Source organism: Pholcus phalangioides, unplaced genomic scaffold, assembly GCF_987345545.1.
Source record: "Pholcus phalangioides strain wild (caught in Gottingen) unplaced genomic scaffold, Ppha-v1.0 ptg000016l_1, whole genome shotgun sequence".
NCBI lineage: Eukaryota > Metazoa > Arthropoda > Arachnida > Araneae > Pholcidae > Pholcus > Pholcus phalangioides.
This window is the reverse complement of record NW_028301609.1, coordinates 9,250,703-9,274,459: the sequence shown is the minus strand read 5'-3', so window position 1 is coordinate 9,274,459 and position 23,757 is coordinate 9,250,703. Positions and strand designations below refer to the sequence as shown.

Below are 23,757 nucleotides of genomic sequence, written 5' to 3'. Positions count from 1 at the left end.
GAGTCTTGTGCGGAGGCCTTCTGTAGGAAGTGTTGGTTCGGGCCGCTCAAGTGTTCTAGAAATGTGTAGCAGACAGCTTAAAGTGCTCTGAAACTGTTGTGCGTCACTCAAATGATCTGTAAATATGCCGTTGATCACTTAAATAATCTGGGAATGTCCCACGGGTAACTTGAAAGATGTAGAACTGCACTGTGGCCATTTAAGTGCTCAAAAATTGTGCCACATTCCCCATAAGAGATCTCTAAATGTGTCACAGACAACTTAAGTGCTCTGGAACTGTGCTGTGGATCACTCAAATGATTTGTAGATGTGTCTGGGTCATCCGTGAAAGTTTCACAGGCTACTTGATTGATCTGAAAATGTGTCACAGTTCACTTAAGCGATCTGAAAATGTGTTGCTTAGTTCATTTTCATCAAAATTAGGTTTGAGGTGGTGGACCACATCAGATATCCCAGAGGGCCACATTTGGCCTGTGATCCATAAGTTTGGCATTTGTGGCTTAGAGGGTGGGTCACAATGAGTTTCTTAAAGAAAAATTTTGTGTTCTTAGCCTTCAAAGTTAATTTGAGTAAGCTTTGAAGTTAACAGAAATTGATTATAATAACATATAAAGGTATTTTCTTTCCAAATCAAATTTGCTTTTAAATATTGTCCCCCCCCCTCATACGTATCTGATTCCATAATGCATTAGGACGTATGGGGGGGGGGTGCTGACGGAAATTTGCTGACCCGGGGGGGGGGGGGGGGGTTAGACACATGGCTAAAAATTTGCTGATGTAATACTTAAATGGCCCTATTGTAAAGCTAAGGTTGAGCCAGACTAATTTTTTTCCATTAAGTTATCATTGTAAACTGCACAACTACGTAGGTGGTCAGGTTCCCTTATTGACAAAAAAAATTTCATTCTTCGTTCACAATGTCCTAATTGGGTAGTAAAAGGCACTATAATCCATATATGTGTAGAGCTTCTTTTTCAATTTCTTTCCTATATCAAAGGCATATGTAAGGTGAAAGCACAGTATCTTTCTTCAGGTTTTCCAACTGACTACATTTACAGTTCTTTGGCCGGAAGATTTTCAAAAGGAAATCTATAGAACATACCGTACATTCTAAAAAATATCTCAATTTTTAATACATGTAAGACAGTTCTTTCTAGCTCATAACTTCTGAATATATATTAAAAAAAAAACAATTCAAAAAGAGGGGGAAAATCTTTTTAGAACAGATGGAAAAAAAAATAAAGGATTCAACATTTTGACTGAGCAAATACAGTTATGATACGACGAGGAACTAATGATGATCACACAGCAGAAAAATAAAAGAAATACCGGTAGAAAATGTTGTTGATTTGCTTGCGAATATATGCTCTTAAGCCCAAAAATTTCCCATATATCCTATGTAAAGTCGTTTTCAAATAGTCTCTTTCTCTCGGGTCTTCACTATCAAAAAGTTCCAGAAGCTGTTCAAAAGAGAATTCAAAAAGTTTACATTGGTAAAACAATAGAAAAAAAAAATAAAAACAAGCTATATAATCATCAACGATCATATCCAGCCTAAAAAAAATGTCAAATTTATGGTTAGTTATTATTAATAGTTGAAGGATACACAAGATCAATGTGTCATATAGGGTACATCACAGATCCATGAACATTCAGATAATCTTCCTCTCAAAAAAAAGTTACACCAATGACAACTTTAAATTTTTGATTATGAATTTTTACAATATCAAAGAAATTTATCAAATGTTTTTTTCCCATACTAAGCTTGCATGTAATCAGTACCTGTAAAACAAATTTTTGGTCGATGTATCGCTTTACAATGTTGGGCTGGAAATCCGGAGACTCAAGGAATTTGAGAAATAATTCGTATACCAACTAGAAATATAAAAAAATACAAATAAATAGATAGGTTAAATTTTGTAAATGAAATGCCAGCGTACACAAAGAGATTTAGAGAAAATTTAATTCATTTTTCGAATTTACAAAAACCAAAACATTTGGAAAATTTCAAAGGAGTTATTCTAATTATATACTTCATTAGATATTCATTTAATACCACCTTGATATATGCACAGGACTTTCTAATGCTTAACATGAGAAAGCAATTTGACATCAATGAACATTGCAAGTCAACTGGAGTCCCTCTGGTTAAACAACATAACTTATGACCATTTATAAGCACCAGGAACATACAGCAGCATAAATGCACAACATTACAATAACAGAATATATTGTTATTTTTCAATAATTATTGAAAATAGCTTTATTCTATTATGAAGCATATGAGGAATTTATATTTTTAATGTAGGCTTTATATTTCTTCAATTTTTTAAAATTTGGCAGTTTATTTTTGATTTTTATTACTAATTATAATTGGATTCCAAGAAAAAAAAAAAATAAAATAATAAAAAAAATAGTAATAAAAATCACAAACAAATTGCCAAATTCTAAAAAAATAAATTAAAGCATATATTAGAAATATAAATTCCTCAATATGCTTCAGAACACACACTCACTGTCTGAGCTCAATATTAATCTATTTTATTGAACTAAATGCAAGCGTTATGTTGAATGTTTCAGCCGCTTCAGTGTGTTTAATGAACTATGAAGCTGCAGTAAATGGACCTTGCTGAGCAGCTCATATTCTTTATTTGACCTTACCACAAAATCAATTCTGGGTGAAATTTTGACAAACATCGGAATGAGACTATTTTTAAGAAATATGCAGGGGTGGGAAGTGACCAAGTCCATTTCGGAGCAGCTTTGGAGCAGCAAATTCAGGATTTCGAGCAATTTTGGAGCAGCAAAATATGGGATTCGGAGCAGATATTTATAAATTGGAGCAGTGAAATTAACAAGAATATTTTCGTTAACCCTCAACCCTTTTCGAAATAAAACTGCACTGTCTTTTGTTATCAAACATCTTTTCGTCAGCTTGATTTTTGTTTTTGGTGTTTTAGGCTTTTGACACCTTGTTTGAAAGAGCAGCTGTCATAAAAATTTTTGCACCCGTCTATTTAAGATGATTTTTGCTTACTGTGGGCACTATTTGCTGCCTTGAACAGCAGCACTTCAAATGAGCTAAAAAAATTTTATAAGTTTTAAATTTTTTTATACTTGGAAAGAAATTGTTGCAAAATGGGAGAGAATTACGGAAGAATCAACTCGATGTTTGGCGATTCAGCACTCATTATCTGGCGAGATTGGCGATCTGATACTCGCTATTTGGCGATATTGACGATTTAACGCTTGTTATTCGGCAAAGTTTCTAAACTAACATTCGTAATTCGGCGAACATGCGCTTTTTACTCCCGGAATGAAAATTTTTTCATGAAACATCGGGATTTAACACAATGACAATCGACTACAGTAATTTCTGCTGCTTCCAGTGACGACTTTTTTTTTAAACAGAAACACTCGAATTTGCACTTTAAAGCTGAAAGGCATTGCAAACCATCTTCAGTTCCATGATCACAGACAATATCGGGGTTTCGCGATGGAAAGCCCGATCATGGGCCGATAGTTTTAGTGGAATAAAACACGCTCTTCTCGTAAAGAAACGTTTCGTGGCTAGCAGGAACAAAAATTTTTTGGCATCCTTTCCGAAATTCCGGGCATACTGAAGCAAAAGTCGCTATTTGGCGCAGAAAAATGCGAAAACACGCTATTGGAGCAGGATGGCGCAATATATTTGTTTTGGCGCAAAGTTACCACCCCTGAATATGTGCTATGGCGTCGATAGCCATCGCTATCAGATGAAGTGGGAGAGTTCCAATTTCCAGCCCAATATAATATTATAATGATAAGAGAAAAGGGAAACGGGGACTTAAGCCATTTAAATGTACAAAACATGCTCTTTCGCCTCCATCAACACTCCTTAATTTTATGGCCACTTACTTAAAGGGCCCTTTCAAAGTTTGCGTAATAGCCGCTCCGTATTCTTCTTTTCTCTCTCTCTCTCTCCCCTATAATACTGAAACCTCTTGATCATTGTATTGCCACCTGCAGGCAATTGACTTTATGGCTTTATTTCATCTAATTTACACATCCCTTCCATGGGGTTAATGCGCCTTTTCTGACTTTCTTTGCTTCCTCTCTTCTTTTCTTTTCCTTCTCTTTTTTTTTGTACACCCCCCCTCCCCCCCACTGAAAAAACGTCTTCCTCCCATATGCTTCGAAAGATCGTAGGGGGTGAACCTTGACCAATGATGTCAATATTAATACTAATTTGTACCTACGTAATCCTCATCACCCAATGGAAGGATCTTTCTTTGAAGCCATACTACCAATTAGAAATAGGGGGTTGGTACCCCTCAAAACTTTACTTTTTGGAATTTTTGAAAAATTAAAGTAGATTGATTAGTGCAAGCTAGAAATCAAGTTGAGAAAAAGATGTAGCACTTAAAATTTGTTTTTAGACATGGTAATAGATTCCCACCAGGAGCGCCGATCATCCGTGACAAAAGGGATGGAGGAAAGGTAGGAAAGAAATTCTTACCACATTTTAAGTAATTTATGGAGGTTTAATTAAAACCTAAATTATGAGGAATTAACAAGGGGCAAATTGGCGAAATTAGGAATAAAGAGTGATTAAAAGAGAGTTATTCCAACATCAAGTTAAAATAATTATAATTGAACATACAGTATTCTGTCTATGTATTTATGCAGATTTTGGTATCATGGAAATGGTTTTTTAATTGACTTTTTATTTGTGTAAATATAACTTGTTCTTTTCATATGTTCATTTGATTAAATATTAAATGCTATTGAAATTTAACTGATTCTTTCTTTTCATGAGTCATAGTTTTATTCTAAATGTATATTGAACCATTAGGAGCCTGTGTTAATGTGTTAATCTAGATAATTACACATATATATATACATTCTTTCAGTGGTTTGATATAACATATGTGACAGTAATTCTAATTCTAGATCTCTAGAAACTCAATTGTAATTGGTAAAATTATTGTAATTTTAGCAGAAGAATAAAAAAGGAATGTAAATTTTATTTTTTACCTGGATATGTGGCCATGCTGCTTCTAAAGTAGGCTCATCTTCTTCAGGGTCGAATTCTGCCCCACTGGGGTTTGAAGATGGTGGTAACGTCCGAAAAACATTACAAGCAAACTGTAATGAGAAATAAAGGTAAAAATATGCAATTTATAAAATCACACCAATGCAGAAATTCTTTGAGAAAAATATCAAACTACACAATGATTCTTTTTTAATGTATAGTGCTGAGGATAAAAGGCTGTGAGTAGTTTAGCATGAATTGCTTAACATTAAAATATTTTCAGCCAAAAGATTATTTTAATTATTATAATAAAATGAAGACCTTGTCTTAAGCCAGAGCCAGACTTTGGCATGTGCAAAGGGAATGGTTGCACCACAGGCCTTATTAATTTCTTCTCAAGAGAGCTATAATAGCTGCTAATTCTGCCAATTTGTAGAATATAAAAAATACATACAATTAAATTTTATGCTTTGCTAACAAACAGAAATAAAGACGGAATCCTACTCCATCCTAAGACAATATTTTCAGTTAGTCCCTGTATAATTTTCGTTTTGGAGGGAATTATGAAATTTCATATAGACCTAAAATTTTCAAGAAAAATGTTGATCCTCGGGTCTACAATCTAGAGCTTCCCCTTATACATTGTAGAAAGCAGAAAACTGTAAAATTCTTAAGCCCAGCCCTGTTAAAAGCTATACAATCAATTGCAACCTATAGAAATAATATGTAGATGAAATTCTTTGATCATGTTTGTTACACCACTATTATTTTATGCACATGAGGACAAATGAGACTAGCATGCTTAATAAAGATGGTTACAAGCAGCTATGCTTCCATGCCACTTATCAGGATTTGAAAAATCTACTAATGCTATTTGATTTAATACTTTTTGTTTCTTCTTTTCCAAATGCTGCTACTGCTTAACAGTTAATTTATCACAAAAGAAATGTGATAAATTAACTAATTGATTAATTTACACAAATGAAATCAATTCATGGTATAGTTCATTTGTACTTATATATTTTGTTAAGGGTCTGGAAAACTGACCTATATGTTAGCTGGACAAACCCCTGTGAGAGTTTTCTTTTCTATGCCACCAGTAGGGTATTTTGACAAGCCAAAACCCAATTTTGTCTTTAACTATGAATAAAACTTGTTTCAATCTCTTAGGCCCATATCAGTTTTGACCATTTTGAGGGGTTTACCTTAAGCATCTTTAAATGGTCGAAACAAATGGCAACTAATTTTTCCATTATTTAATATTTCTTTTTAATTTCACAACATAGATAGTCTAACTTCATGTCATATATTCAGGTATGGTTATGAGGTGGAAGTTTTAGACATGAATGAATGAACGCCAGGGGCTCTGCCACCGGACTTATCCCGTTGCCGAGATCTCTTCCAGCCCAGCTTCGCGGCAGAGTATGGAACAAAGTGAGTGCACCTAACAGTCTGAGTGTGTAGCTAGTGTTGTGCCTGATATTTCAGTGCTGCCATCTATACTTCAATTTATGAGTGAAGTGTAATGACTGAATATTTGTAATGTTGTAGGCCTGTTACTCTCTATGGCGAGACTTTTTGACGGGGAGATCAACTTGCATTTGTGCCTTGAAGTTGGGAACCACAGAAAACCAATTTCAGTCGACCACCACTGTGGCACCCGAACACGGATCCCCAAGATGCGAGTCCGTCACTATGACCACTCGACCACCACAGCAGCTGGAGGTTTTAGATAACAGCACTTTCTGAATGAAAAAATATTTGAACACTAGATAAATTTCTTAACAGCCACAACCATGGTTTTCACTAAAGAAAAAAAAAAACAGTCCTTAATAATGCTTTTCTACATTTCCAAAACTTGATTACGTCTTTCAACATTAGGAGTTACGTGATGAATTTATTAAATTTTGTCATCCTCGGACTCTAATTTAGCAACCATATGATATATATTAGGTTCCAAAAACAATTTTCCTAGTCACAACAGTGACCTTGCAAATGGGATTTATCACGTCCAGCCAAACAATTTGATAAAAAAAAACATGCTAAATACTTTGGTTTTTAATACTATAATGTGCAAAACCTAGCGGCACCCTGATTTGTATTGATTATTCTTAGATCCTTGATAGTTTGTTTCACAACCTTAATTCATTTTTATTCACGTTAACAGTAAAGCTTTACTCGAATAAAATTAATTAATCTACATTTAAATATTTTCACTTTATTTCTTCAGTGGTTAATTAAATTGGGCTATTAAGGCACAGTATCATTAAATTATTTTAAAAAAATGACACACACAAAAATGTTGAAGTTTGTTTTCACCACTTAAAGTGGTAGTAACTGGCAAAAACTGATTTCTATCCCTGTCAAAACTGATAAAATCCTGGCTGCCAGACACCATAACTTCAGTGATCAGACGAGAACCAGTGTTTTCAGCATGGTATGGCCGTTGGCAGGCACCATAACTGTCACTTATTATCATATGATGCATATAATATGCTGACTGCTTCGACAAGGGGACACATGAATAGATTGGTAAGGGACAACTCCAGGTTGTGGTGTGTCGCAGGGAATTTTTCCCTAAAATAGGGTTGTGAATAAATGCAATAGCGCTCCCCCAGGGGTAGTGAATTCCAACACAACTGACACGTTTAAAAAGAAATACGATAAACATATTTGTGTAAATCAAGAAGCTGTCTATACTTAGAATGAAACAACCATAAATATTTTTTATGGGCTTTGTATAATATTTTCTCATTTATATATAGTTTTTTACAATCAAACTTTTAATCGGGTTGCTGTATTTTAGAAATATATGGCATCCATATTTGTTATGTATATATTTTTCTCAGCCACCTTGTTGGGCCTGTTGTGGCCTTGTATATGTATTATGCAATCGAATACAAAATCACAAATGCACAAAATTGGTACTGAAGAATAAAAAAAATTAATCTAACCATATGAACTATTTCTGGACAAACAGCCTCGGTTAAAACACCCCTCTGCGTGAAAATGTAGTCCAGCATTTCGTTGAGTGCTCCCCTCTTCACTTCTTTCCACTTCAAATCACTGAGTGGATCAGTAGCAAAGTCGAAGAGAACACAACACTGGCGTAACTTTTGAATGAACAACTCTTCCCTTTCATTCGGAGCCGCATCTGAAATTCAAAACAATAATCATGAAGTGCAGAAACATTGCATTACAAAAAAATATAGCAGTATTGACATTCAGGGGCGATTATGTTTTCACACCTAAACACAACTTACCTCTTAGGAAGGGAAGCTTTTGTAACTCCCTGTTCTGAGAAACGTTAAACCTCGAAGAGTTTTGGCGCTTCTCCTTTTTAGCATAAGGAGGACCATTGTACTTGATTTTCGTCAGGAGTGTTGTGGGAGGCGGGCCATTATTCGCATTTTTCAAATCTCCTGTCACATTTTTGTTGACCTTGAAGCATGAAAGAACATTTTTAATCATGTTTTCATTAGAAAATACAGAGGAACTTTGGTTTATGAGCATAATTTGCTCAGTGAATGTGCTCGTACCCAAAGCACTCATATATCAAAATAAACATTTACATAAGAAATAATGGAAACTCAGTTGATTCATATCACAATTGTTCATTCACATAAAAATGACTGATAGAACTGACATTTAACAAGAAATACAACATAATAATCTAATAAGTAATTCAATACAATAAAAATATAATAAATAACAAAATGACAAAGTAAACATACAATACAATAATTTTTACAAATTACAGTGATCTCTCTCTTATATATTTCTCTCAGTTATAAGACAATTTTCTGCAGATTTGATTAAAGGTATAGGAAAATAATAATACTCACTTATACACTTCTCTCACTTATACATATTTTTTTTCTTGTTCTCTTGCACTGATGCATAAGTGAGCGATCACTGTAACTCTCACTAAATGATGAGAGAGAGGAGAAGGCTATTATTTAGGACGACTTACAGACTCATTGTTATCTACTGGCTCACTGCAATGTTTGCCTTTCTGTGTGACATTAAAAAGGAACATATTTAATGACACTTGCATTTGTCCCTTTATGAGGATTTCGTGGAAATGGAAAATTGCATTGTCATCAAACAGATTCCCTGCTCACAATTCTACAGCTTCATTCGCATGGTTCTTTCTACAAGGCTTTGCATGACTTCCATCCTTTTGCATCTCTCCAATCTCATTTGAAAAGAGGGATTTCTTCCTCCTCAAATGAGATCCCACTACATAAGCTTACTGTTTTACAAAAAGACTTTATCAATGATCTTGAAGCAGTTCATGATGTGCAAATGGTTTTTTCGAACCCTTTAAGGGTAAGGTTTGATGCATTTGACTGTATGGGAGGTGATTACCCACGACCCTACAGTACCTGTGTAGGTGAAAGCGAAGAATGCTATTGGACCACATGGAACAGAGTAAACAAAACGCAAAACTTCACTTGCAATGTGAATGGGATAACGAGTTACAAGAGTAGCTCACGAGGACCCGCCTGTTGTTGGTACAACAGAGACTTGCATCATAGTGTGCATGATATGCAATTCAGGAGCTATGGTCACAGCCCTTTGGCACACTAGTGGAAAAAAGAAATACACAGAAGCCAGGCATGTCTTACTTGTGTGTGAGCAAGACTCCACAGCATACATGTTTTTGTATTAACCTTCACTACCAATCTCTGCACATTCAAACACTATGTTCAAATTTGAATTTAAATCTATGATTATTGCAAAGCAGCTGTTGATACTAAAAGTCAAGCAATATCCTGCACAATTTTAACAATTAGTAGACTACTCACCTTGTCAGAATTGTTATCGTTGTTTTCCTTTTTGGTAGCCGTTTTGATAGTGTTGTTATTACCTGGGATCTGTAAAAAAAAATTTCACAAAAAGATGAACTTAAGTTTGGAATTATAGAAGTAGTAGTTTCACACAACACCAAATTTTAAAATGATTCCATAATCTTTATTGACTCCACAAGGCTTCACTAATATTCATACTCATAATTCCCTATTGTAATTTTTAAGTCATAGAATGAATGAGAAACCTTCTTTCTCAAAATAAGCACTTTTTGCACTAGAATACATTGAACTATGAGTTGGTTTTATTCAGAAAAGGCAATTCCCAGTATGGCCTCTAAAGTCTAAAAACATTAATGACCATCATTTTGTTGCTTTTAACCATAAAAGAAAGAATGATTAAAAACAATGGGATGGATTAGTAACTAACACAACCATTTATTTGTGCAATTCGAAATATCGATGTATGAAGCTAAACAGCTCTCTGCCAGGAAAAAAATTATTTTGCACATACGGATAGGTATATCTCCAGCTATAGCTCTAGGAAACCCCAGACTGGCTCAACCACCATATTTGTGTGAAGTGCAATGCCAGTATTGCTGCTACAATCAATAGTTGTATCCTAAACCATTTTATTTAATTATTAGATGTTAATAAGAAGTTTTGTGGCCAAGATGGAGGACGATAAGTTTGCTCAGTATTCCAGGTACCTTAACCCCCCTCAGTTGAAGGGATGGATATCAATATATTTAACAGCTTTATGAATATCCAAAACTTAATACCGATTATAAATGCAAATGCTATAATGCAAATTTCACTACTTTCAGAAACGTGTCATCCTACTAAATTGTAAGGCATATAATTTACATTCACAAACTTTTAGTTGTTACCTTCATCCCCAACAATGAAATCTTAAAGCCATGTCTGTATGCATGCATGTGCCATGCATTGTCCCTCAGCAATTTTGATAAGCTCCTGTGTAATGTGAACAGGTCATGATGATTTACGTCACAAGCAATAAAACTTGTACTTACAAGGACAAATTTTTGGTTGGAACATTAAAGACACTCCCTATGCCCAGGGACCTTGTATAGCCATGTAGTTACAGACATTTTGTATTTGGGTGGGGGGAAAAAACCAAAGCAAAACCAAGTTATACAAGGTGTCTCATAAATTTGGACAGATTTTTTAAAAAATTTACCAAATAGGTGTGCCATGCTGTGATTGACACCTTTAGACTCATCAAATAGCCAGATTTTTTCAACACAACACCAAAATTTGATCCTTTTGAAAGCCAATGGCAATCAGCAGCTATCTTATGAACTTCTTGATTGATACTTAGAGATGCTGGAAGATAACACTGTGCCATCTCTGCATAAAAGACATGTTCTCGAAACTATTACATTTATACACGTTGGAAGGCCTTCTCAAATAACAATGGGTATAAAGCAGTCTCTTAGCAGGACGTTCGGTCGAAAGGGAACAATATGACATTTCATCACAATGCATGACCTCTCCCTCCTGATCTCTAGACTTGACTCCTATAGAATTTTGGTAATAGAGGTACCTGAAACCTTGGTTCGTTCAAAATCCACCTACCTCGACTAGCAGTAAGATGCCATATACAATGAGATCTCTCCTATTTATTTGCAAATGTTGTGTACAAGTGTGAACGGTTCTCTCACATGATTGCAGGATACTCTCACAAATGGTGATTGAGACCTAAAACATTTGCAGGGATCTGTCCAAACTTTTTTGTAGGGTCCTGTTTTTGTGAAAATTTTCCTTATTTTTATGAAAAGGGTCATTAATTTCATGAAAACCAAATATTGTGAAAAATAAACAATTTTGTGGGAAGAGAAGTAATCTAATTAATTAATCAATCACAAAAGAAAAATTAAATTTCCTTTTTTTTTGGGGGGAAAAAATACACGTGGACACAAATGGGTAGAAGGCACAAACCCCACTCCAGACTATGCAAATTTTTTAAAATATGTCCAAATTTATAGGATATATCCTTTATTTATTTATTAACCTCATCCCTGGAAGAATTCTAGTACTCTTGTAGGTGAAAAAAAAAGTGTCATTGGTCACATTTTTAAAAGAAATAACCACCAATTCTTCCATCCATAGCCTACGACATCTCAATTTTTTTACTTTGAAAGAAGAATGGATATTAAATTTTTTTTCGAACTCTCAGGGAAAAAGGTTACTTAAAAGATTTTTTTTCCAACATATAATCCACAGGAAATCATGGTACTTTCTGACAAATTTCATAGAATGAAATTTGAAAATTAATATTTGAACGGTAAATCTTATGACATAAAGGCGCAGTCCGAGTTCATTTAGTGCTTATTTTGAAAGTACTCATTCCTTTCACAGTAGTATATAGCCCAGTGCAGGAGGTTCTCAATTTTTTTTTTCAACTTGCGGTGCCCCCTTACCCTAATCGACGCTGTTTAACAAAGGATTTTTTCAAAAAACCTCTGTCGGGCCACCACTCTGGCAAAGGTTAGCAGTGCACAGTTTGAGAACCCCTGGTCCAGGGAAATATGAGTTAACAACTTGGGACCGTAAAATCGTCGTGATAACTGAAGATAAAAATAAGTGGTAAAGAATAACTCAAAATAAAATTATACATTAAAAAAACTTTAAAATTCTTAAAGACTTAATCTTTAAAAAATTCTCTAGATTTTTAAATCTGAATTATCTTTCTTTTTTTTTAATTGCAACACCTTATAGACTAATAACCTTGAGTTATCAAAAAAATTCCATGTACAAGTCATGAAAAAATAAATCCACATCTCTAGATTGACATGCATCTGATGCAAAACAGTGCATGCATAGAAAATGAGAAGAGGAAAATAAATTGAATTAAACCAATCAAAACATTTTGTATATGCACTTGTATGATTCACATAGGGATTTTGAAATTTCTACAGGCATCACAAGTCACACAGGAAAAAATTTCCATGAAGCCTGCAGGACACCAAGCCATCATACTGCAGCATCTAGAACTGTATTCTCAAGCAATGCCATGCATTTGATACATTACAAGGTTTGCTCTGTTCAAAAAGTATTCAACTATAATTTTTTGTGCATAAACCAATGAAGACAGAAAGGTATAGTTTGGTGCACATACGTAGGCAATCCTAATGTGCATGCAGGTGGGGGGGGGGGGGTAGCCCAGGATAAGATACTCGCCTGAAGTACCAAAGGATGTTTAGAGTTCAATACCTGGTCCGTCCTTGTCAGAAAACTTTCCTGACACAGGGGTATAACAGAAACGGCGGCATGACTGCAGAAAAAATTGCTACCGCAGGGCGTTCCCCCATCGAAGGGGTTAGCACACCAACCTCACAATGAGTATAAAAAAACAAGCCTCCTGTTCAGAATTGGCAATAAATTGTAGGTCCTGGTCTAATTAGCCCTCGTGTGCAGAAAATGACAGTGGTGCGACAAAAATGATAAAATGATTAATGTGCATGCTTGAATTTTTCTGTGCCTGCAGATTGTCGATGACAGAGAAAGTGTGAGTGTCATCAAAATTTTGTTTGACTAATCAGGTCCCTTTCAAGAGCATTTTCAGCTTGGGGAAGAGCCAGGAGCCATGCTGGGAGAGTAAAGAGCCGGACAAAGCACAGGCCTGTTGTGTGTTTGGCCAAAACACGTTAAACCAAATTTAAATGGGCAGGTGTGTTATCGTGATGATGCTACCAAATGTCTGTAGCGCACAGATCCGGCCATTTGAGTCTCACAGCATCATGAAGGCAGCTTGGAATCTCTTAGTTGTACTCCTTGGTGATGGTTGTGCCACGTGGTGTTTACTCAAGATGAACCATACCATGCCATTGGAGTCAAAGAAGATGGTCAGCATGACTGTGGTCTCTTCACTGATGCACGGCCATCTTTGAAGCAGTTGTATCACTCTTTTACCTGTGTGGTGCCCATTGCTTCGTTAGATGCCTGTTGAATCTTGCTGATTGTTTCTATTTGGGACTCGCTCTGCTTTACACAGAATTCAATGCAGTAGTGGTGCTTTTCTGCAATTTTGCCAGAAAAGAAAATCTGATGGCACTCACTCACACTTCCTTACTCATTAGCGATCTGCCAGCAGGGAAATTCAAGCATGTACATTAAAATTGCCTACATACGTGCAGCAAACTACGCCTTCTAGCTTCATGCATGAAAAATCATTGTCTGATACTTTTGAACAAACATCGCACATAAGGTCACCGTGGAGAGAGATCTAGGTACTCTCTCCCAAATAATATGGTTTAGTGACCTAAAAGCTTTAAAATTATTTTATCATTCAATTTCCCTTTTAATATTGAGTAGTTATTTTCTTTTCACATTGCAGCCTGACCAAGACCTCTGAGGGCCATGTACCAAAGGTTCCTGGATTAAAAGGAGCTGAAACTAGCTCTTATATTTCAAAGATGATTATAGGAAATGATTGATTTAATAAAAATAGAACTTTTGTCGAGTGAAAAAACTAGTCAAACTTCTCTAAAGTCTATAATTGTTATGACTGTAAAAGATATTCACTTGAGTGGTTCATGTGAAATGTAATAAAATTGCTGTGCTAATTTTTTTTATTCTGCACAAAACTTTTCACATGTAAATTTCTACTACAAATGCATCTTTTCCCCATTATGTGTAAACAGGTGGGCAAGAAAGGCTAATAAAAAAATTCAATGTCCATTAACAAGCATTTCTTCCGCTAAAACAGAATACGCTCATCCATTTATATATCACACAGGTGGACAAGCTTTTCCCTAGTCATGCACTATAAAGAACATTTTTGATGCACGTGCAATTCAGTATCAACTTTAAGAGTTAAGTTTTACTGCAATTTAGATACAGACATTAAATTTATTTTTTGGTCACACCCTAAAGCAGAATGTTTTGCATTGTTCTGTAATGATTCGTCAGCTGAGGGGAAAATATTCCGAGGTAAAAATTCCCATAAGTGTCTCCTACATGAAAGCATTCTTTCTTTTCTTAGAATACTTCCTGAGATTGTTTTCGAAGCAATTTTCGGAACATAATGCTTTAGGGTTGTCATGTTTTATTGAAGCTACAAGCTGTTAATTCCAAATAAAAAATCTGTAAAAGAACACCTTCAAAATAACATTTTCTGTCTAAATGTTGAACGTTCGAGTATTAAATTTCTATATTTGAAAGAAATTATAGGGGCATGAATTAAAAGTTGAAAAAATTGCATCGTGAATGCATACATAGAGGGGGAAAAATAAAGGCTGATGCATGACTAAATTCAGATTCAAATGTCGAAAGCATGCACATTCAGGAAAACGTTCGATACACAACATTCAAAACATACACATCTCTTAATCCACAACCATAAACATATCTTTTTTAAGTTGATCAGGGAAAACACAAAGGAAAGGGTAAAATGAGAAACAATGTTATGACACAAATATGCTGTGGTCTGAAGAATAAAAAAACCTCTATATAAAGGCTCTGTGAGAACTGGTGAAACTGACACAGAGAGAGAAGAGAGATATATGCTGAACACCGCAACTGCCTTTTTAGAAGACTGGTCACCAACTCTGAAACAGAAGCATTGCGTTTAGGCTATACATAATTTATCACTGCACAGCCAATCCTGAAACAAAGAACTATGACAGAATTTTCATAAATATAATCAACTGGGAAAGTTTTCTAAGGTTAAATTTTTCTGACAAAAAAAAAGAAGAAAAAAAACATGGGGGGGGGGGGGAGAATAAATATTTTGAGATTTAATTACATCGAATCTATCATCACTTGAAAGATACACATGAATCTCATTCATGTTTGATTCTTTTACGCACTTAATTTGTCCAGTCACAAGCAGTTTTTTGTGAATCAATAAATTTAAAAAAAAAAAAATTAACAGAAAGATCAGTTTTCTTTGCTTTTACCAGACACCGATTTGAGATATACAGTCGAATCCCATTGTAACAAACTCCAACAGACAGGAGAAATCACTTCATGATAACAAAATTTCGTTACAAAGGAATTACAGGTTTTTGCATTGTTCCTATGTGAAACTTATCTGGGGGGGAGGTTAGAAAAATGTTTGTTAAAACAAGATTTTCGCTATAATGGTATTCATTAAAATGGGATTCGACTGTATATATATAATCATTAGGATGTTTTAATTTAAAGCATCTCTACTGGATCCCCATTATCAAAAGACTAACATAATTTAATGCTTGCACAAACTTTACAATGCTGTTGCTTAAAGCAAAATAAGATAGTTTTTATATTGCTTTAGAAAAAAAAATGTTATGTAGCGGTGAGGGGAAAAATACGGCCAGGGATAAAATGATTGAAAAAAGAGACAAACCTTAGAATTTTATAACTTTTTAGGGAAAAAAGCTAAATTTGATGGTGATATCTACAAAAAAAAAAAAAAAAAATTGGAAACTTACAATACCTTTTCAGTAAACATATACATATATAGTGATGCCTCAGTTTGCAAAATTTTTGGCTAATGAAGGGTTTTGTACATTTCTTTGTCTCAGCTAATAAAATTTTTTCAGATATGACTGCATGCGCTAAAACATAAAACTGCTGTGTCGTGAGCTACATTTTAGTACCAATCAAAATGAATTGAATGAGTAACTATCTTAATTTATAGCCCCGTTTACCTACATAGATAATGAATTAAAATAAAAAAAGACGTTACATTTTTCATTTCCTTTAAATTTTCCTTCATCCAATTGTAAAGTTATTTATCTCAGCCTTTGGTCTGTTTCTATTTTTTTTATACAGTACTTCTCTGTGATGTGATTTCGGAACAAATTATCTTCATTAGCCAAGGCATCACTGTATATATTTTGATTATCATTGAAATATTGTTTAAAAATATATCAAGGTCACTTCCTTCTTCTCACATCCACTTACCTACATCACTCTCATTTGCATACCCCCTAATGGCTAGGAATCCAGTGGCGTATTTACAGGGGGACCCTGTAGGAGTTATTAGACTATTAAGCCAGGTGGCCTACATAGTTCAGGACCCCAAAACAGAATGTACCAAAAATTGTGATGTAAGTTGCAGAACAATCATCACTCCAGCAGAACAATTTCGGCAAGAGACCTGTTGCTCTCTGTAATGAGACTTTTCAGAAAACCAACTTCAGCCGACAACCAACTGTGCCACCGGTGAGGTTCAAACCTGAGCAATGTGAGTCAGTCACTATGACCACACAGTGACAAACTGGAGAACTGCTGGTGTTAGAGAAATATTGAGTCCACATTCAAATTTTAAACAGCTTTTTGGCCTGAAAATGTGCTATTCAGTAGACATTTTATCACCATTATTATTTAAATAAATATTAACTGGTAGTATAAAGATTTTTATTGCCATGATACTGACAATGAAATCCAACAATGATATATTGTATTTTAATATTACAGTGATACCTCGGCTAACGAAGATGATTCATTCTAGAATCACATTCATTAGTTGAAACGTGATTTCCTATAGGTTTCTACAGAAAATCATTTGATCCGCTTCAAGTTCTGCCAAAAATTTAAAGAAAAGTTCTTTTAAAACACCAAGAAATACTATAAAAAAGATAAAAACAAATTGAAAACTAAAATGAACAGCTTTAAAATTGTATAAATGAGAAATTGAATTTTCTGGATGTTATGCCGAAACTAATATTTGGAAAGATAAGTGATTTGTCAGTATATTTTGGGCCAAGAAAAAAAAAACCATCTCTTAATACGAAAATGCCAACTGGGGCGAAAATTGCTGTAGTTAAGGGAGGCTGCTATGTCTCCACTCAGCGCTTCACGCTACTAATGCGTGTTATAAGGAATTGAAAAGTGCCTCTGGTGTATTGGTTAGTACACTTGCCCAGTATGCAAGGGGAGCAAGTTCGATTCCCGGAGGTGACACTAATCACTTTTCTTTCCAAATATTATTTTCAGCATAGCATCCAGAAAATTAAATTTCTCAGTATATTTTGGGCCGAAAAAATAAAAAATAAATAAAAATACCATCTCTTAATGTATAAATAAGAATATACAGGAAGATGAGAGATGCTCTGAAGATCCTATTTCACATTATGTACACAACGAGCACCAGCTTGACTATAAAGCTCGTGTTGACACAACCCAATCAAGTTTATGTGTCCCCATCTATTTGTGATTTGGTCAGCTCATTTCTTTGTCTGATACATGCAGATGGAGAAGCTAATCTCCCAAACTGTTCAGCTCGATGCTAAGAGTCTTGCGATGAAAGAATTCATGCTCTCACAACAAGCTACCTTTTTTTTTCCCAATACATTTTCTATTTTGGCTGAATCTTTAATTTTATTGGAAATGGTTCAAAGAATTTCAGAAAGAAAAGTATAGGTACATCTGAAAAAAGACTCTGAGGTGGACATAAGTTAATTGGGCCCTAGTGACAGTAATTATGATGATGATTGGTGCGAAAATCCAGCTCACGACGTGGATATTTTATTAGTGCATGCATTCATATCATTGAAAATTTTCATTAACTGAATCCTTATTCGTTAGTGAAAGCAGAAAAAAATCACAAAAAATCTTTGTTAGAAAAAAAAAATGAATAAGCCAAAATGCTCATTAGCTGAAGCATCACTGTACTTACAGAATGAATTTTTTTTAAAAACTTGTTACAATTTTACATCTAATTGAAAGAATGTATTTATGTACTCTATTAATAATAAGTATTAATGTACATCATAAAATTTACGACTTATTTTTCCACTTTAGATGTTCTTGTCCCTTTCAGTAGCTCAATATATTTCTTGTCTGGATACATCCTACAGTTAGCGAGTTCGTGTAATTCATGCTCGTTTCCACCTTATTGCAATAGGATTATATTTTCAGTTTCATGTTTCACTTATACTAGAAATTCACCTTAACATAACCTCTTTCACAGAAAGGGATAGGTATAATATCACCACAGAATAAAATATAATCGGTAAATTATTAATTTAAGCAAAAAAATTTGAATTGTGATTTTTAAAAAATTAGTTTGTTGTGCTCAGATTTACACAGATAGTCAGCCGAATACCTAAGCATTATTCGGCCAAACCAAATATTCAGCAAAAGGGCTGAATACTGAATAGCAGCAGGACATCCGTCCCATTTCTAGCAGGCAGATGCATGAAAGATGATGCGCATCAGATGATTTCTGATGCGCCAGACAGGAGAGGGAGCAAATTTCATCCTTTAACCTCCTCCTTCACCATTACAGGGCAGGGCATGCAAAAATACATGCTTTCCTCTGCTGCTGCCTAAGGTAAAGTCCCAGTGGCCAGAATCTGGTCCGGCCGCTAAAGAAGAGACAACTGAGGGTCCAACCGGGATATACTAAAATACCAGTGACTGGAATTTGGTCCGGTCGGGAATGTGGAGACATAGCTGAGGGCAGGGTTTAAGCTAGATAAAAAATTCCTTTCGCAAAAAAGCGAAAATGGGTAGAAAAGCTTTAGCAAAATGCTAAAATAATGATTGGATGTCTACTCGTTTCGTACCTCCTGTATGCATTTTTGCGAAAGTGGCTATCACTTTTTTAACATTCTAAGATTTTCTTTTGCATTTTGCGAAAAATGCGACTGTAGCTTAAACCCTGGCTGAGGGACACAGAGCCATGCTGAGTCTTCTGTTCACGTGGCAGTGATACTGGAGAGTAGTTTTGTAATTTTTCTAAGTTTATTGCTATTATTTTTTCTTATGTAATTGCTATTGTGAATTTCTGCTATTTGTATTTATATCTATGCTTTTTTGATAGCTGTAAATTTTTCTCAAATTGCCATTGTATAAATTTTCGCTATGTGTAATTTTTTATGTGTTCGATTATTGTACAAGCAATACATTTGTAATTTTTATATGCATAATAAAACACCCGACAATGCCCAGCCCCTCATCTGGGGCAATGGATAAAATTTACAATTGTCGATGGAGCCTGGGCGGTGCACGGTATGAAATGTGCATGCGCAACCCAAGAATCTAATTGCGGCCCTGGCTTGAATTTCCTACAAATTCACTAACTTGGCTAAGATTTCATTAACTGGGTTGTGCCAGATTTGGTGATTTCTAATTTTGCCAATGTTTTGCCCCTTATTGACACAGATTTTTATTGCTCACCAAACATCCTCAACATCGTGAAAATCAAAATTACCAACAAAAAAGAAATGCGGGAATTCCTTTTCGACTTGTGCATGGTCGCTATAGTGCGCAAGTCTTCTCTAGCACATGGTCTACTATAAGTATATGGTAACTCATTTTGGTTCAAATAACCTATGTTTCACTTATGAGTATGGTATTACTATCCCTAATGCAAAAAGAGTCACTGAGTTGGGAATTCTTATTGACAAGCGGCTTAGATCTTCTGACATTGTTTAGAATTGGTCAAAAAATCAAATAGAATGCTCGGTTTAATTTTCAAAAGGTCTTTTCGCATTCTCTTAAAGTCAATCTTCTGCTTTTCCGAGGCTTACTTAATAATGGAGTGGAGTATGTTGTAAGGTTTTGGAGACCATACCTATAGAGGGACATAGACTTGGTTGAGAGGTTACAGAGAAGAGCTACGTGTGCTTGGCCCACAAGGCTTGAGCTATGAAGAAAGACTCGATTTCTTTATAATATTCATATTGGAAAAGCGCAGGTGTCAGGGGGGGACATGATCAAAGTGCTGAAAATTTTCAACGGGATGGATAGGATAGACCATGAGTTAGAACACCGACAAGGAGACACCAGTATCGTTTAGTACGGGATAATTTCAACTTTTGATGTCACAGAGAGTTTTTCTCCAATAAAGTTGTTAATAAATGGAATAGCTTACCTCCAGTGGTCGTGAATTCGAACACAATGGACACGTTTGTAAAGAAGTATGATAAACATAGTGGGACAAATCGAGAAGATATCCATACTTAGATAAGACAACCATAATCTTTTTTATGGGAAGTGCATTATTAAAATAAACTTTATATTATTTTATACATTCCGTGGTTCACAAGTGCGAAAAATTATGTAATATTAATAGTATTATACGGCATATTATAGGAGTGTATATAGTATTATTAGGTTTTTTTTTTTCTTTTGAAATATAGGCCTATGCTTTTATATATACATAAGGTTGCTGTATATTTATATTTGACATCCATATATATTTTTTAAATTTCAAATTTTTTATGAGCATCGTTTTTCAGCAACCTAGCTGGGTAATTTCCCGGTAGTGGCGTTTGTATTTATATTAAAACATTATGAGGAGAGGTTCTGAAATCATTGAAGTATTGGCCACAGGATTTATACAGACCCATTACATTTGGATTTTGTGTTTCTATTCTGGTAAACCCAACAGTGACCAAATTTCTTGGTGCGATTACTGTTCGAAACCTTGCTAGCGACACATTTCAGGCAAGAAACTAACTTTTACCACAGGTATAAAGTCAACTTCTGTCAAAAACTGAAGTGTTTTCTTGTCTAACTGAAGAATGCTCATCCATGAAAATGTTGAAAAACTCACAAGCGAAAAATACATGATGGGGGAATGAGACTTTGGCCTATGCTCACTAAATTTCAATGATGACAACCATAATAGCGAGATGATAACAATGACACTGGTAACAATAAGAAATGAAAATGCTGCTAAAGATAAGGATAGCACGTTGACTTGAAAAACAGGAACAGATGCAGTATAATCCAAATTCCCAACTTTTTTTTCGGCGCCAAACACATCCGGCGGCCCGAAGAAAAGTCACCAAAGCTGTGACTGACTACAGACACCGAAAAAAAAAACCAGCATTCAAAACATAACAAAAACCAACAATAATATTACAAATAATAGTACAAATAGTTGCAAAAATAAGTATTCTCCATAAAAAAATAAAACCTGGACTCTCTTTGAAAAATAAACCGATCCTGGCACAAGTCATTCTGGGTATCCAGACTCTTTAACATAATTAAAATAATAGTAAACTAAAATAATGGTATTTCTTTAAGACACTGAAAACGGAAGAACAAAAGTTACAAAAACTAAGAATAAATATATCGGAAAAAATACAACCTGATGAAAACATAAGCCTAGTGAGACAAGACAACACGTTTACACAACAGAAAACAAAATTATGTTATTTCAAATACTATTACACAAAGGGAGATGCCATTTGAATAGCTCGTATTACTAGTGCCACCTAAAATGGAAAATCTGAAAATATTACATTAACCTGGCACCATTATTCCTGGCTTGGCGATTTATGGTGCCCTTGATGTGGATTATACTGCATCTGTACCGAGTTTACCAAAAAACACTGTCACCAATCAAAAATTTCGAAAGAGTGAAAGCGCCAAGGTAATCAGTTGGCAGAAAAAAATAATCACCAAATTTGCCCGCAACCCTACTTATGTAAATCTTAGACAGCACGAATGTAATCTTAGCCACTAACTTCTATCTACGAATGTATATCATATATACAAGACTTCAATTCTATCATTATCAGGGAAAAAATTTAGACTGTTTGGCCATCATGAGCAAACCGAGTGAGGGCCAAACAACCAGAAATCTTTCTATCATAGTATCGCTGCAAATTTGGACTCAATCACAGAGATTGCTATAAAACATGAATAAACTTTCCAGCATATCATGGCCATTTATTTACTAATTAACCACAGTCCTTAGGCTGAACTATAGCTTCAAAGTGACAATAAAAAAAAATTACTTAGCCTCTATAGCCTTATATAGGTAGAATTATTGGTCTGGCATCATAAAAACAATATATTTTAAACACTATCTCACTTACTCAGCGAGTACATTGTCGATAAAATGAAGGTGGGGAGCTATATAAAGCATTCAAAAATTGAAGGTTTCATATATAATTATGTATTTCCATAGTCTAATGAATCATGATAATCATGTACATAATGAAAACAATGATAAAAGGTTATTTCATCGAAATACCTTGATCATGAATTGAAACGAAATAAAACAACAAATATTGCTTTTATTTTTATTGTTAGTTTATTCTCTCCTCTCTTTCCCCCAAATCAAGACCAATCATATTATAGCGTCTCACGATCAAGACTATTTCATGAGAGAAACCAATGAGAAATGCAATAATGAAGCAAATGAATAATGAGTAGTAATGAGAGAAAAATCAAACCCTTGGATCGATGCTTACATTATTCATACCTTATCTTTCTTTGTTTTATTATTCGGCATTATTCAGCAAGGATACATATTATTACATAAACACAACTGCTCAAGGCCTACGCTTAAATGAAATTTCCGTTGCCAACAAAAATCACCTACCTCTACTACGTCCAATAAACCTGTACTCGCAGTTAGGAAAAAAAAAAGAAAAAAAAAAACGAGAAAAAAATGCCGAAAAAATATTTATTGATGTAAATTTTTATTTTATCATTTATTCCATTATAGATTTTTATTTAATTACGGGAATCGATTTCCACCTGCTAAATCATTTAATTTAGACTTTTAGTGAAGTGAAGCGCCATCATCTGCTTCCCCAACATGAATATTTGTTTACGTAATTTTCTTCCCCTTTAATAGTGAATTTTCGTATTAAATGGTCATCGTCAATGACATGTCACGGAAAGAATCTGATCCTTGGGTTCGAACCTTCACCGTCACGGATCCGATCAAGCACAAGAAAGGTTACACATTGTATAAAGTAACATCTAAGGTAAAAAAAAGGTTGCCTAATTAGGATAATAGTCATAAAAACTAATGGGCATTATTAAGCGATTTTGGATCTTGATTTTGATTACGAAATTGTATAAATATAGGCACTGGGAGTGATGAGAAAAAATTTTGTATTGACGAGTGGAGAAAATAGTTGAAAGAAATTTGACAATGTTAGTTTAACTTACGTAATGTGGGTAATGTTTTCTTTTATTCACCGGCAGAGACCACTATGAATGCTAGAT

At 34.7% G+C, this 23,757-nt stretch overlaps 2 protein-coding genes across 5 annotated transcripts in view; one reads left to right on the top strand and one right to left on the bottom strand.

Annotated features, from left to right (window-relative positions):
• Nucleotides 1-23,120, bottom strand: part of wrd (Protein phosphatase regulatory B subunit well-rounded) — a 51,674-nt gene extending 28,554 nt beyond the window's left edge. Inside the window, exons 1-7 of one of the 4 annotated variants that reach the window (XM_089245983.1) lie at nucleotides 23,003-23,120; nucleotides 9,826-9,894; nucleotides 8,278-8,455; nucleotides 7,969-8,168; nucleotides 5,017-5,127; nucleotides 1,783-1,875; nucleotides 1,330-1,460 (exon numbers count right to left, since the gene is read on the bottom strand). In XM_089245983.1, the coding sequence (XP_089102109.1) occupies nucleotides 1,330-1,460; nucleotides 1,783-1,875; nucleotides 5,017-5,127; nucleotides 7,969-8,168; nucleotides 8,278-8,455; nucleotides 9,826-9,894; nucleotides 23,003-23,032 (812 nt within the window). In that variant the 5' untranslated portion in view covers nucleotides 23,033-23,120. Of the gene's footprint in view, nucleotides 1-1,329; nucleotides 1,461-1,782; nucleotides 1,876-5,016; nucleotides 5,128-7,968; nucleotides 8,169-8,277; nucleotides 8,456-9,825; nucleotides 9,895-15,294; nucleotides 15,384-22,991 lie in introns of those variants that run through there. The other 3 variants (XM_089245985.1, XM_089245984.1, XM_089245986.1) reach the window with 3 other exon arrangements.
• A 200-nt stretch (nucleotides 23,121-23,320) lies between these two features.
• Nucleotides 23,321-23,757, top strand: part of LOC149075000 (inactive ribosomal protein S6 kinase delta-1) — a 33,954-nt gene continuing 33,517 nt past the window's right edge. The window contains exon 1 of the mRNA XM_089245979.1: nucleotides 23,321-23,513. Within this exon, the coding sequence (XP_089102105.1) occupies nucleotides 23,397-23,513 (117 nt within the window). The 5' untranslated portion in view covers nucleotides 23,321-23,396. The remainder of the gene's footprint in view (nucleotides 23,514-23,757) is intronic.